Below are 15478 nucleotides of genomic sequence, written 5' to 3'. Positions count from 1 at the left end.
TATTGAGTAACATTTTCAAAAGCAAGAGAAAGGAATTACAAGAAAAGTAATTGAAAACACAGCATAACTGGAACCAAACAGCAAGCAAATATAAAACAACAATGGGACAGCGGACTAATCTAGATGACACATGAGATCTTTTCTTTTTGGACATCCCTCAAAGTCTTTACTCAGTCCTGTGGCTGGTTTTCTATAATTAGGTTTCCACTAAGCACCTCCCCTGATTAAGTTATTATAAGCAGGGAGTTGTAGGTTGATTGTAGCAGGGAGAATTATTTTTTGCAGCCAGGGGAGGAACAAAGAGCAGCCATGTGCTACAGTGAGAAATAAGCAGGAAGCAGAAGATCCCTGCCATACATCTGCTCTCCCTCTGAATCTAGCAAAAGGAGAAGCAAGTGTGTCTTATGCAGTCAAAAGAAATGAGAAACCAGGAGGGGAAAAAAAAAATAACCAAATCCCCACCAACTGCTTCAAATCTGATCCTGAGTGTGTTCCTTCCCCTGTCCACACGGGAGGTAGCTGGAGAAAAATGTGTTTATCCTACCTGAAAGCATGCAGAGACATGGGTATGCAGACAGTAAAGCAGCAGCACAACACAAGCACTTAGAATCAATCCCAAGCAATGAACTCTGCTTTTGCTTCATTAGAACACACAGGGCTTGGCAGAAAACTTTTGGAAATATTCTAGATCCTCCCCAACTCTGCTCTTCTACACTTTCAAGACATGACATCAACTGTCTCCCCTCTTCAGCAGATTATTTTGTAGAGGGTCAAAAAAACTCAGCAATGACACATATGGTTCATTTTTCATTGAAGTGAGTTCTAATAGTATAAGATAAAAGAGGACACATTTTAATATAAAAATTATTTCCCTTGTAATAGAATTTGCTTTTCCAGTATGTCCTGATTTGAAACATCTATATTTAAAATTAGCTTTCTTGCAGTAAAACTTTATCATATAATTTTGCATGATATAGTTAAATTTCTGTTTTAAAAAAATTATAAATTTTATTTCTGTGTTTATGTGGGTTTTTTTCTTTAGCATGGTCTCATTATGTATGAACAGTTTAAGCTTTGTCTCAGACTTGACAATCACATTCACAGGATGGAAGCGAATTTTACTCTAGTTAAAATTCTTATTCAAAATGTCAAAATATATATTTTAACATCAGTTTTATTAAACAAGTACTTAGCAGGCAATTGACATTCTTAAACCAGTCTTTTCCTTGGCCTTCACACTGTCAAAATCCCAGATAACTGTGTGAACATTTCAGCTATTCCTAACTTGATCGGATTTACTTCTGAGTTATGTTTGAAGCACTGTTCACTCGTGCCCTTTCCATACCCACTCTGAATTTACTGAATTTCAGATTATGAAGAGAAGAATTCACCATTTAACAGAAGTTTGCTCTTAATACTTGTAGTCGCCAGAAAAAGTATCTTTAAAGTAAGACAAATTACATTTTCTCATAATACATGTCAGTGTATGAACAGTTCATACTGTTTAGGCCATGAAAGCATTGGGTTTTAAGTAACAAGTGCAAATAAAGCTCTTATGCTGTGTTTAAAAACCCGTGAAGATATTTTGTATAGGAGGCAAAGTACCTAAAATACTCTAGTATTTCTGAATATAGTATATTAATATTTGAGAGATACACTTGTATAGCAAATTGGTTTTGTTAATTTATTAGTTTTTAACTATGAAACTGAAGTAGCTACTCTGACAACAGACTCGAGAACATAACATCCCTTTTCATGTGCAAAGATTACTTTTAAGATACATCTATTTGTTTCCCTCTTCATTTAAGAGAGAAAATAGAGCGTGTACTTAGAATATGCAACACCAGTATAAAATTTGCATATATTGCTGAAAAATTATAATTTCTCAAGGTACTTAAAAGTTTGAAATCCATTAATAATTAATAAAAAAGTTTAGCTCTTTTTTCTGAGATTATCTTCATGACCCTAAATACTAAAACTCTGCATTAGCAAATTAAGCATTAGACATGTATTCTGCTTATTAATAAAATCCCCCACATTGTATTTTTTAATGTAAACTGCTTTCTTTACACCTTTTTAACCAGAATGTTTTAACCGGTTTTGTTACTTCCTTTTAACCCCAACAGATGGGGCAACATGAAATTTTGAAAGTATGGCAATTGTTTTCTCTCCTACTCTTAACAAGCAAAAGCAAAGGACATCTCTGGTTTAGTCCTGCTGTTATTTTGAAACTTGTGGTTTAAACAGTACACAGGGAAATGTTCCAAAATATCCACCTGAATTAGGGCAGAAGTTTATAATTTTTAGAAGTCCAAAAGGAAACGTCTTTATCTTTCAATTTACCCTGAGATTACAAGACCAAATTCTAACTCCTTCTAAGCAGAGCCTTTGAACTTTGGAGTCCATTCCAAGCACAGAGTCAGCAAACTTGCATTTCTTCCTTTCCTAATCAGTGAAGTAATTGAAAAACAGACAGTATTCTACAGAGGGCAAAGGCACACAACACAAAAATTAACCAAGATAAAGCACAGCAAATTACAATGCAAATAAAATCCTACACGATACGTTACCTTCCGCCTCGGGCACTGAAAGGCACTACATGGATTCCCAAAGGCCCGCCGTCATTGGAGACCTCGACGAGCTTTACCATATCACTGTGAGACAATGACGAATGAGGGAATGTGAACATGTACCGTGAAGGAACCAAAAAACCCCACACAAACATACACAGAGAAACAAAACCATTCCAGAAACCAAGTCATGGTGATGAAAGCATTGCTGAACGCTACGTACCTGAAGAGTAATCTGATGGCATGAAAGGAGACCAATCATCAAAAATACTTCAATTAATAGGACCAAGAAAAATATAATATTTTTTTTAATTTAGCTGAATACATAAAAATAGGTCTCATCATCATCACTGCATGCATATTGCTTTATTTCTTTCTTATTCTAAGGTTAAACTGACCATTGAGTAGAAATACCTTAAATGCCACACACAATTTTTCCTCAAAAACCTAAAAGCTCATCATAGAACTAGCATGCTTTACTTTTTTATCTTAGAGCCAACGCTAAATTTTTTACATTAGCTTTCCCATAACTACCTCACAATCAAATAAGAATTATTAAATTTTTAATTGGCTAAATCCTTCCAGTTTTAAAACACATTAATCTGTTTTATTGTAATTCCATTTCTTTTACTGGAAGATTCCTGCATTTCCTTACTAAGCAAAGTTTCCAAAGTTTTAACTGTAACATTCAAAACCAACCAGACGTCCCCTGGAGCAACCATGCATTTAGTTTTCAATTATAAATTTTGCTGTAGTGAGGAAAAAAAGCAGCAGAAGAAAATACAGGTTCAGAAAGAAACATGCAAAAATTGTAGAAATAGATTTAGACCAAATCTCTTAATGACTTTGAAACATGCCCACATCTGGAAAGGTAGAATATAGCCCATGAACCATAAAGAGCTATAAATGCATAAATGAGAAAATAATACACAGAAGCCAAACCTCTCAGTAAAACTGGAAGTGAGAGATCTGAACAGAAGCCACAACCTAAATTTGCAGCTTATGCCTCTCTCTAGCATTACATACTTTTTCCATATTTCCTGGCACTAGATATATATACAAACAGATCATAGAAAAGCTTGTTCCTCATATGAATACAAATAAAATTTAATCTCAAAATGGAGCAAAGAGCAAGACAAATGCCCTGTGATAGCAGTAAAAGATTTTCTACTTCCTTCAACAAGCTCTTGATCATATGGTGGCCCATCATGAAAGCTTGCAGCTCTTAATCTGTAATTTGAGACTAACCAGACCACATATGCTTGGGAAGTCAACACAAATCCTGAGTTACAGTTTGTCTTACTTTTGTCCTACATTAAATTTTCTAAATATATTTTTAAGATAGCCTTTACATTTGTTGTATGCCTCAACTGGTGTCTGAATTTTTACCTTGATTTTTAAACATGAATGGAAGGTCTCTACCCTTATTGTCACTGTTAGCTCAAGAAAGTAGTGCAACAAGAGGAGAGCTGAGAGACTTCAGCCAAAAACGTGTTATTCTTCAGACATGGATCAATGTTTTAAGACTGAGATCAATACAGCATTTCATACTGTTCCACGTGCAGTGTCTATACAGGATGACTTCATTTCCTTCTCACTGTATGTTAAGGCTAAGTTGTCATTAATTAGTGTGCAAAGGAGCTCACAGGGTTCAAGCAACTCCTCTGACCTCCAAAGGGAACTCTAAAAGACATCATTTGCTATTGGCAGGTCTGTGATTCTCTATGACCAGCTTTCTTCTGACTTTGCTATTAACTTAGAGGAAAATTAAGGGCTAAGAAAGAGAACAAGTGAGAATTTGTGTGATGCACCTGAAACGGCCCAAGTGGACTTAAATTTTAAAAAACCACTTATTTTCAATATCCAGTGTACATAATTTAGCTTGTTCTAGTGCTTGAGTCAGTCATTTTTCATTTCTTCAAAATGCACATTTAATATCTTTGCACTCATTTTTCTTACATTTTTTCCTTTTAAAAAATAAAATTCTATCCCAAATTCAAATGTTAAATTTTGTAAAACAGAATAAAAGAGGAAATGATAGCTTCCTAAGAGAGATTCTTTCAATCTGGCTTTCTGATTTTCTCAGAAGTTTGGGCCAACTGCTTCAAACAAACATGCAAAGAAGTATGAGATCAAAACAAAACATAAATGAAGTAGCATATGATGAGAAGTCAATAAGTTACTTAAAAGCAACAACAGGAAGCATTACATTTGACAGAAGTTCTGCAAATTCTATTTAGGAAACAGCATTTGGAATTTACAATGTAACAGATTTTGTAAATGGAACCGAGTAACATGCACGTTCTACAGCCTAATAGATGTCACCATGATCTTTATCTAACATTTAAAACCTCTGTCCCTAATTCATAATTTAATTCAAAAATAACAGGAGCAGAAGATTTAATTTTATTTAAAATTTAAGTTAATAAATTTAAAAGATTTAATTTAAGGCTAGAAGGGATATTTTTCTCATTTACTCCCTAACAAGGTCTGCATCAGTTCTTTCCAATGAAATGCAAAAGGTCAAGTTTGCTGTATCTTTTGATGACATAAAATATCATTCAGTAACTGCATTTTTAAATTAGGTGGAGCTAACAAAACACCAGTTTTGATCCATTCAAAAGTATGAGGTTTTTGACCTCACAGTTTGTGACTGTGACAGGTCTTCCTAGAGACTGTGACCTAGTGATCGGAATTAAGACTTTCCCCTTTGAAATTCTTGCCTGTTGATCTATTTGTACTAGCACTGACCCTATTCCTTGTGTCAAGTTTTCAAAGTTCCATCAAATAAGCATCTTCTTTGAGGCAGAAAATCTACTGTAGCATCTGCACTTATAAATGTCAAGTTTCCAATGCTCATCTTTAATACAAGCTTTTTAAACTGTTTAGAATCTCTTTTAAAAAGATCAATTTTTTAAAACCAAAATGACACATGACCTAAAAAAGATTGCCCCAATTTCTCTAAGAGTAGTATCACTTATATTATTCTGAGTACTTCGCTAGTCTGTGTTCAATCTTAAGACTCACTAAAACAATATGTTCTGCCAGTAACTTACTCCAGGGAAAAATTGGTAGCATTCTCCAAACCAGTGTCTGCATGTCCAACAGGCTCAACTCTGCTGTTGTCCTCCTCTGTTCGATCTTCATCCTAGATAGTAAAAAAAAAAAAATTATTTAAGCCTACATTTAATTTTATTAACTCATTTTAGTAATGATATTTTACCATTCTCAGATTACTGGGGTTACCACATGTGCACTGGAAATGCTGTGCTTCCACAATTGCCTGAAATGGTTCGAAATTAGGTTTTGTCACTTTAAACATTTTGCAATTATATTTATAGTTTGGCCAGTATTGTATCACAATTTCTGCTAGTTATAAAACCCATGCTACAGAAGCTATCACAGTCAGCATTTTTTTAGAAGGTTGACAAGCAAAAGCACAAAATCAGCTGATGGTCAGCAGTGTTTGGGGAAACTCCTCCCAGGCTCTCCCTGGGCAGGGGGCTTGACTGAACACACACAAGGCAGATCACTGAGGCTCATTTGCAAAGACTTAAAAATAGTATAAGAAAATGCAGCTTCTGTAATTCCATGAAGTACCAAGAGCTTTTTAAACATTTTATCACGGCCTTTATTAATAGCTTGCCAGAGTAGGCAGACATCAAAGAGCTACGTGAGGCTCTAATGCTAACCAATTGATTTTATTTTTAATTTCACTTTCCAAAAAGTACATACGTTATTCACCAAATGTATAACTTTAATGTCAAAGTTGTGAATGCTGTACTTTCCAATTTAGATCAGGGTAATTCAAGGACTTCAGTAAGAAGTTCTAAACCCATTCTTATGTGTATGTTAATTATTGGAAGCTTATACTTTTAAATACCCAAGTAATCAAACAGAAAATATTACAGAGTGTTAACAGTAGGTTTTAAACACAGACAAAGCCAGAGCAATCAGGTCGGTGAAATAATACATGATAGGTTATGAGTTTAGCACACAGAGTCAGACAACTTATTAAAGTACTGAAGAGATGCTAAAGGCAGGCAGAGACAGTTGGTAATGTCCAATTGAGATTTCCACAGAGAATCTGCAAAAGCGGGAGGCTGGATGCACCAGGCTTCCATGGGCCATGGATATGCCTTCTGCACCCTGGAAAGCAGCACACCTTGTGAGGCCAAGCTGCTTGGAAGAGTGATGATTCTGTGTCTCAAGAGGTGTTAATATGCACCTTCTTATCATCTCCCTCTGTTAAGCACAAGGTAATTAATACATTTCAAAGGTTAACCAGTATCTTGAAGCTGCCTAGAAATGTATATTTACTGATTTCAGTTAAAGTTTTATATGCACCACTGCATAAAGTTTAAAATTAAACAAATATTCAAAATCTCCATGCCAATTCTAAAGTCACATGCAAAAAGGTTTATAAAGGAAAATCAGAACATTTGGAGCTGTTTCATACTGAAAACAGGTATTGCACACTTTGTTTCATACAGCATCTTGCAAATCACTGTTGCCATGGGTTTCCTGGTTTGAAGTTAGGGACATTGCTGGTTGTAGAAAACTATGTATTTTTATTGCAATGAAGCTATCACTAGCCTTAGGAGAACTCTTTTCAGCAGAGTTGCTGATGAAACCCAAGTTTGAATCTCACTTATGACAAAAGGTCATCACAGATGAACATGACTTTGTTAATACTATGGTTTTTGGCAAATTTTCATGTGTGGTTTTTCCAAGAAAATATGCAAGAAGTATATAGATACATTATATACATACATACACACACACACATATATATACATATATACACACACACATGGAAGAAGAGACTGAAATAACATCCTATTTGTAGATATGCCTCTGCCAAAAAATAAATGTCTGGCTTTATGCTGTGTCATTTTAGCAGTCATCTATACATGTGCAAGGTAAGCATCATTCATTTAGTAACACTTGAGTCCTACACTTCATCACTTTTTAGCCCCAAAAACTTTTCTCTTGACTACTTTAAGTTTGTAAACAGAACTCCCCTTGCCCCACTCAGTGTTTGCAGCAGTCCTTTGGGCTTGCTGTTGACAGACCTGCCTTCAGTGCCCTCCTGGGACACAGCCCCTGTGCAACGCTTGAGCTAAATCCTTGTACAAACCCTTCTTCCCATCCTTCCACAACCTGAGAGTATCTTTGCTCTTGTTCCCACCAGACCTAAGTCTCTCCCACCAGACCTAAGTCTCTCTTGGACATTCCTTTCTTTCTGTCCCACCTGGTGGTGTGGGGGCTTTTCCTGCCAAGGAGAGGAGCATCCCTGTGCCTGACCTCGAGTGCAGCCAGGTCAAAGCAAACAGCCAAGTTAGCTGCCTCCTGTGCACCTTCCCATCTTGGGATATAACAAAGCAGAAACTGCAAATCAAAAGCTACGTCTAACAGATGCTATCTGGCACCATCACATCTACATTTTGTGCCTTTTGTTTTGAGAATCATAAACACAGCAAGTTTTGGAACCACACTGACTGTCAGTTATCCAAGCAATTAAGAAACAGCAGCTCCCACACGCCTCTGTCTGGCTTTTCCTGGACAGCAGACAGATCTGTATCAGAACCATGCATGTGCCCATAAATAGGTGCTTAGAGGAGCAATCATAATCCTAATGAAAGCACTACTGCCATGATCAACAGATGTATGATGTACCCTTTTAAAAAATCTTTAATATTACAGTAATCAGACTCTCTTTTCTTCTTGAAATAACACAGATTTTGATTTACACTGAAGTGAACAGAGAGAAAAATTGGACACCTGCAGAGGGATTTGACTTAAAATTCTGATTTACTACGAAAAGTAACTAACTAGCTGTGAAAATCTTTGCATCAAGCAATTATTTCTTTATTTGGAAAGCAGTTTTCTTCTGAAAGGCAAATTCGACCTGGATAAGGTAAACAAGGAAAAGGACAAGAGCAAGAAAGTTTCTGTGAACCCACATGGATATTACTGCAGATATTTCTCAGAAATAACTAATTTGAACAAACTCCCAAAACTGTAAGGTTTATTTTCTCTACATAAAACCACTGATATCTGCTATATCAAAAAACCCCAATTTTTAATGTACAGCTATTAAAGAGTGAATGTGTTTATTTCCAAAACTGAAATAAGAGTAATTAAAAGATCCTTTAATCTTTACAGCACAGAGGAAAATTTAAAGCATCTCTTTCAATGTAATTCTCCATATCTTGATGTGCTCAGTGCAAAATTTCCCACTGTTTGAAAAATAAAAAGAAATCATTATTTTTCTAAGTTCTGTAATAAAATTAATGACTCAAAAACTGAAAAATTATCTTAACTGCTCAAAATGGACTATTAGTGCTAAAAGTTCTACCTATTAAAAGGACCATTTCACAGTTCACCTGCACAGTGTTAATGAAATACATATGAAAAGTTGCAAATTGGGTTTTTATTTTTGAAGACAGTCTCTCTATCACCACTTAGGATTACAAAATCTGCAGAGTTAAGGAACGTCAGCAGTATTCTTGCCAACAGAATCATAACCAATATACGTGAACCCAAACAGTTATTTTAGTTACATTTTCTCAGAATATTTCTCAATGAAATCTGCCTAGTATAATTTCCAAAGCCCAAAACCAGCCGTGCTTTCCCCATCTTACTGGAATTGTAATGTCCATTTCCAAAATATCAGCTCCTGCCTCCAATTAATCCACAACTTTGTCTTCAAAGAAGCACTTTCCCATTCATCTCTGTTCAAACTCCTCCTTCAAGAATGTGACTGATTTAAACTTCAGATATTATTGAGCTGATATAATACTGATAAGCTACGATAATTTAATTTCTGTATTTTGTATTAATACCATATATGAGTATGGTATTCAGTCAGCTCAGTCCCTCTGTAGTGGCTATGGGGCTGAGAACTGGCTGGAGACAGCATTGCCTCACTGAGCATCACAGTGAGATTCACCTTCCCAGGGAGCATCAGACACTGGCTTGTTTGTTTTCTACCATTTATTTTTTTTTTAATTTTAGCACAGTAAGTCCTGTAAATGATAAACTGAAAGGATCCAACACCCAACAGGCACTTTAGATTTTACTGCAGAGAAGGACAGGTTATCTATAATGACAAGCTCCTGACAATATTTTTTTTCCTCATCCACTACACAAATAAAATAAAGCTTTTGCTATTAAAATATGCCCTTCCCTTCGTATTTCCCCTTTTAGACTCTTGCACTTCTCTGTAATGATTATGGAAGAAGAGACATACTTGCTATTAGTCTCCTGGCAGCTGTGCTTCATAAATGTTTGTTTGGTTCTTGCAACATAAAGTAGGTTCTCTCTCTCTCTGTGTGATCACACTTGATGGGAAACAGCTCCTAGGAGACCTCTTTTCCTGTGTCTTAACTAGCACAAATACACCAGCATCAGGCTTTTGTGCTAATGTTCTCACTTTTTGATTAACCGGCCAAATCTCCAGAGAATGGCAATTTTCAATCAAATCTGAAGAGCAGCTACAAAGACAACATGGGGAAAACCCAAAAAATATTGAATACAAAAAATAGGCTATGTTCCCTCTTGAACATACATACATATGCACAAATAATTAGGTGAGAGCTTTGTGTAATTCACAACAGCCCTGCACTTGGTGCACTGCCATCCAGGGAGAGAGAGAAACCTTACATTAAATCATCATCCACTTAAACACCAGAAAAAGCATGCAAAAAATTATTTAATGTTATGTGTGTATATACACACACACACACACACTTATACAAGTTCATATTCTCCTTACATCTCAGTAATCCCTATGTTACTCACATCCTTCTGCAGGATGGTCACCCTGCAATTGGAAATGACAATATTCACATAGTTTTTATATGCCTCACTACTCTAAAATGAAATTTGCCTTGCTCAGTCAAATCAGTGAATAGATATCATATAGACATAGAGGAGTGTAGAATGGAAGGGATTTCTCAGGTCTCTGATGAATATCAAATTCATTCCCTGCTATCACAGGCAATCATCTCTTATTTCCCATTTATTAAACTGATCAAGCTGAGCCTTAAGCCTGGTTGGCTTTACAATGGCACTATTTCTGTTTTGAAGTGCCTTAAAAGGAAATGCTTTTACAGATTTAAAGAGAGATTAATTTGATTTCCTATTGTCCAAAAAGCAGAACACCAGAGAGCCAATAAGTATAATTTGATAGAACCTTCCTTTGCCAAATGTATGTGACAATTCATTCAATTTTGAATAACTAGCATTTTTTCATTCATAATGACTTTCTAAAACATGTATTAAAAACCTGGCAATACTAATAGGTATCGCAGTTATTTTGTAGTGAGTATCAATTTAGAGGTTCACTGAAGTCAGTGGTCTTTACAGGCTCAACAACCTGTGATGTGATGCATCACTGAAATGACACACATATGTTCTGCAATGATTTGGTGGCACACACCTCTCTCAGACAGCAAGCCAGGCTGGTGGCAGGAGCACAACACAAATTCTGTTTGGCCAAGTAGCAGAGCTTCCAGTAAAAAAGATTTTTACTAGATTATGCTGCAGTTAATTCTTTTTACAGTAGGCATTACAGACAGCACCAAAAAGTATGAGAGCCTTTTAAGAGCTTTCGTGTGTTAGGCAAAAGGCTCTCCTGCTAGTGAATTTAACTTGAGACATTTTGCTCCTTCTGCTTCTTCACAGTCAAGAAAATCCTGGGTCTGTCCTTACAGTGATAGCTTACCCACAAACAGCAAGAAATGCGTTAAAAGTCAAAAGGCTTTTTTGTTGTTGATTGAATGTGCTTCTTAATTCATGCATCTGAATAAACTCTGCCTACCAGCAGAGCAAATAATATTGAGGAAGAGGGAAAAAATTATTAGGCAAAAATTGCAAACACGCATGCACCTTGGCAACACCATACAAGGAAAGCAGCACCAAATGGGATCTGACAGAAAAAAGCCCACCAGTAATGTCTGGTGCAAAAAAGCATCACTGATTCTCCAGCATTTCACAATGTGCATTGTAATCATACTTCACAGACTATATTTGCTGTTTGCCTGAAAACTACAAGGTTTGTTTTCCCCAGACTGAGGTGATCCCACTCTGGATTGTTTCAATGACTTCTCCAGGACCACTGGCAGTCTGGGGTGGGAGGCAGAGGGAGGAGATGTGCTGCAAAGCGATAGCTACCAGAACAAATCCATACATCTAGGTTCCCCTACAGATGGCAAGTATCAAGTGGATAACAAAAATATGTAGCTGTTCCCACCAGATCATATTTAAAAGACATTTTAGAGAAGACTCAAGTATTACTGGAACACAAACTATTTTTGCAGCCATTTTGCAACAGCTCCAAGTCCACATATAACATGCACCACTACAACACTCACAGCACATTACAAAATAATAAAATGATAACAAAATAGTGCCCTAAGTTTCTGTTCTCTGGGAAATGGGTAAAGTGTTGCCAAACTGAACTTCAAAAAAAACCTTGATGATATAATTATTATATTAAAGAGAAACTTAAAATGAAGACAATATTGGGTCCTTTCTAATTTCCTACACTGACTTGCTATTTGACAGTGGGAAAAATCACTCAAAAGTGCATTTCCTTATTAACATGTTGGGAATAATATTACATGCTTGCAAAGGAAAATATAAGACTCTTGGATGTGACACTTCGAAAAGCAGAAATATTAAAATGAATCTCAAATGTCTCAGCAGCAGCTTAGGATGCTAAGCCACAAAATGCTTCTTTGCTCAAAGATATCAAATGTGCTTCATCTCCTCCTTTTCTTAGCACCTAGTAACACCTGCACTGCATAACCCATTTTTTAAACATTTTATTAGATGCCAAGTATATGAAGAACTACAAAACTCAAAGCATTTCATCACATAATGAATTTGCTAGACAGTTCACTTACAGAGCAACCTGTAAGTAAAACCAACCACACCTAACAAGAACAGCTAGAAAAAATTTGGCAGGACCAGACAAGGCTTCCCAGCACTTACAGTGCTGCCTGATGGGGAGCCCACTAAAATTATTCTTTAAAACCAAACACAGTGATAAAATCAACCAAAAGATTGGATGCAACAATAAAGCACTAACTTCTCATGTGCTACATATTTGAAATATATACAGCATGGATTGTCACACTTTTAATATTAAGCGAAGCAGCCAAAGAGTTTTCTGAAGATCGGATCAATAGCAAATTATAGATGTGTCCATCGTATTACAAAGAGAAGTAACTCTCACAGACCCATGTACAACTATAACAAATTACCTCAAATTGATTGTTGCCTTAAAAATGGGTTCATTTTGTGTAACTGCCTAGTTACAGTCTTTATTCCATTTTCAATTTTTCCTCAGGATTCAAAACATATCTGTTTCACAGGTGTAAGTCTGCTCTTTGTTTGTTTTAAATAAGGCTTATCTACAAAATATTTCTATGATGTTCAAATTGCTGAAATTTTATACTCCTCATATGATTCACAGACTTACATACAGACCACCAAGATCTGCCAGTGTAAAACAAATATTAGGGTTCATATTAAATACAAATTCAGTCTTACTTAGATGTCAGAATCATGGGAAGTATCTTTAAAGGAAATAGTTATCAGCTTTACTTGAAACAAGGCTACAATTATAGGTCAATGTATAATCAAATTCCCCTGCAAAGTTCAGCCCAAAGGCCAGGCCTGGTTATCATCTACCTTGCATAATGCAGGAATTACCTCAATTACAGAGACATCCCCACATGGTGAACCAACATAAGTGTAGCACTTGGCATGTAACAAACACACTCTGGTTGATGTCTTCATACACAATTTATTTTCCCTTTCCTGGTGGTAACTGATACATACACTGCTCCTATATATGGCCCCTTGCTAACTCATGCTAACCTGCCCACAGAGGGGAAACTGCCCCTGCTTTGGTACAAGGTGCTTCACTTGAATTTTTTCACAACAGGGGTGACTTTTAATAATAAAAAGCCTAATTTTCTTTTATAACTTGAATTCTTCCTACTCCACAATGCCAGGTAATACAGTTCTGAGATTTTAAAATGAGAAACACTCATTTGATATGGAGAAGTTGATATTTATGGAACTAAAGAAACTCCACAATATACTCCTAACATGGATTGTTACTATGGCATCCAGGAAATAATTATAAACACATATATAAGATATAAATATAAACACATATATAAGATATTTTATATATATATATGATATAGACACAGATATCTTCTATATTCATAGAGAAGCTTCTAAATATACACATGTACTTAGAAGGCCACAGCAACAAAGACACTATTTTGTTCTTAAGGTAGGAGAAAACCAGATTACATGGCAGTGCTACAATGACACTGTGTTTGTTTTTTCTCTCAAGTAGTCTAAAGTAGGTCAAGTTAGGCACATCCATTAGTTCTCCTATAAATAGATCCACACTGAATTCACCTGCTTGTAACTAATGTAGAGCAACAGAATTTTAAAGACTTTTCCCTTTAATCTGACAAGTTAGTTCATTCTGTATACAGACACCAGGAAAAAAAAAAAGTCATTAAGTCCTGCATGATTTTTAAATGCCAAAAAAAATTACAATGGAAACATGAAATTGGGACACACTTTCCCTGCAGAAAACCAAGTGTACATGCCTCCACCTATAAGTTTAGAGATCTAAAAGACTTCTGCAGAGATGTATTATAGATAAGTCACATAGTTTCCCCTTGATATTGAGACAAAGGAAAGGAGACATCTCTGTATTAATCACTTCACATTTCCCTGTAACACTCCTGAATATATTATTATTCACCTCACATTTTCAAAGACCATGATTCTCTTCTGAGGATTTTTTTTCAAAGATACAAAAAGCATTTCTTATTTAGCAACTTGAATTTGTCATTAGGCAATTTTCAAACAGGTCTCATAGCTCTTTTATCCTTATTCATTTCTTTTTTTTTTTTTTTTTAATCTGAAATGGTCCCTTGTTGCTTGATTTGCAGATCTGTATCAGCATGCAAGGATTTCTCTACCTTCAGCCAAGTACAGAACAGTTCAATCCCCTGGAGCACTGAACGTAAGAGTCAATTTAGAAGCAAGGTAAAAGTATAGCACTCTCTTCCCCGTCACACAAAACATCATTTTACTCACACAGGCATCTTAATAACAAAATTCAATTCTGGATATTTTTCTCAGCATGGTTCAGAAAGCTCACTGAAGACTTAGCTTTTTTAAAATTCTATTAAAATATCTGTTTTCCAATAAGACAAAAGTCTATACATTGGTGGGAGTTTAAACTTAAGACATATTGAGTTCTGTCTCCTTTAGAAAATGCAACTTTGAAAGCTTTTGGTTTTGTGTTACTAACAATCCCCCTGTCAGTTTTGCCAAAGAACCATAAAAATCATGGAATGGCTTTGTTTGAAATGGTCCTTTAAGTTCATCTAGTTAAAATCCCCTGCCATGGGCAGGAACACCTTTCAACTAGATCAGGCTGCTCAGAGCCCCATCCAGCCTGCCCTTGAGCACTTCCAGGGATGGGGCATCCACTTCTTGGGATGCTCCAGCACCTCACCACTGACACTAAAGAATTTCCTTCTAATATCTAACGTAACATCTTTCAGTTTGAAGCAATCTCCCCTTCTCCTACACTACATGCCTTTGTAAAAAGTCCCTCTCCAGCTTTACTGTGAGCCCCCTTTAAGTACTAGGAGGTGCTATAAGGTTTCCCCAGAGCCTTCTCTTCTCCAGGCAAAACAGCCCCAAATCTCTGGGCCTGTCTTCACAGCAGAGGTTCTCCAGCTCTCTGGTCACCTTCATGGCCTCCTCTGGACTTGCCCCATCAGGTCTGTATCTTTCTCATGCTGGGGGGCCCCTGAGCTGGTGCAGTGCCCAAGGTGGGATCTCAGCAGAGC

General features: G+C 36.3%; 1 protein-coding gene across 15 annotated transcripts in view; it reads right to left on the bottom strand.

Annotated features, from left to right (window-relative positions):
• PARD3 (par-3 family cell polarity regulator) overlaps positions 1-15478 on the bottom strand; it is a 441795-nt gene that overhangs the window by 211650 nt on the left and 214667 nt on the right. For 13 of the 15 annotated variants that reach the window (XM_064395692.1, XM_064396060.1, XM_064395762.1 and 10 more), the window contains 2 exons: positions 5627-5718; positions 2571-2654 (listed from right to left, as the gene is read on the bottom strand). In XM_064395692.1, the coding sequence (XP_064251762.1) occupies positions 2571-2654; positions 5627-5718 (176 nt within the window). The remainder of the gene's footprint in view (positions 1-2570; positions 2655-5626; positions 5719-15478) is intronic. The other 2 variants (XM_064395994.1, XM_064396373.1) reach the window with 1 other exon arrangement.

Source organism: Passer domesticus, chromosome 1 (assembly GCF_036417665.1).
Source record: "Passer domesticus isolate bPasDom1 chromosome 1, bPasDom1.hap1, whole genome shotgun sequence".
Classification (NCBI taxonomy): Eukaryota; Metazoa; Chordata; class Aves; order Passeriformes; family Passeridae; genus Passer; species Passer domesticus.
This window is presented reverse-complemented; position numbering and strand designations above follow the sequence as displayed.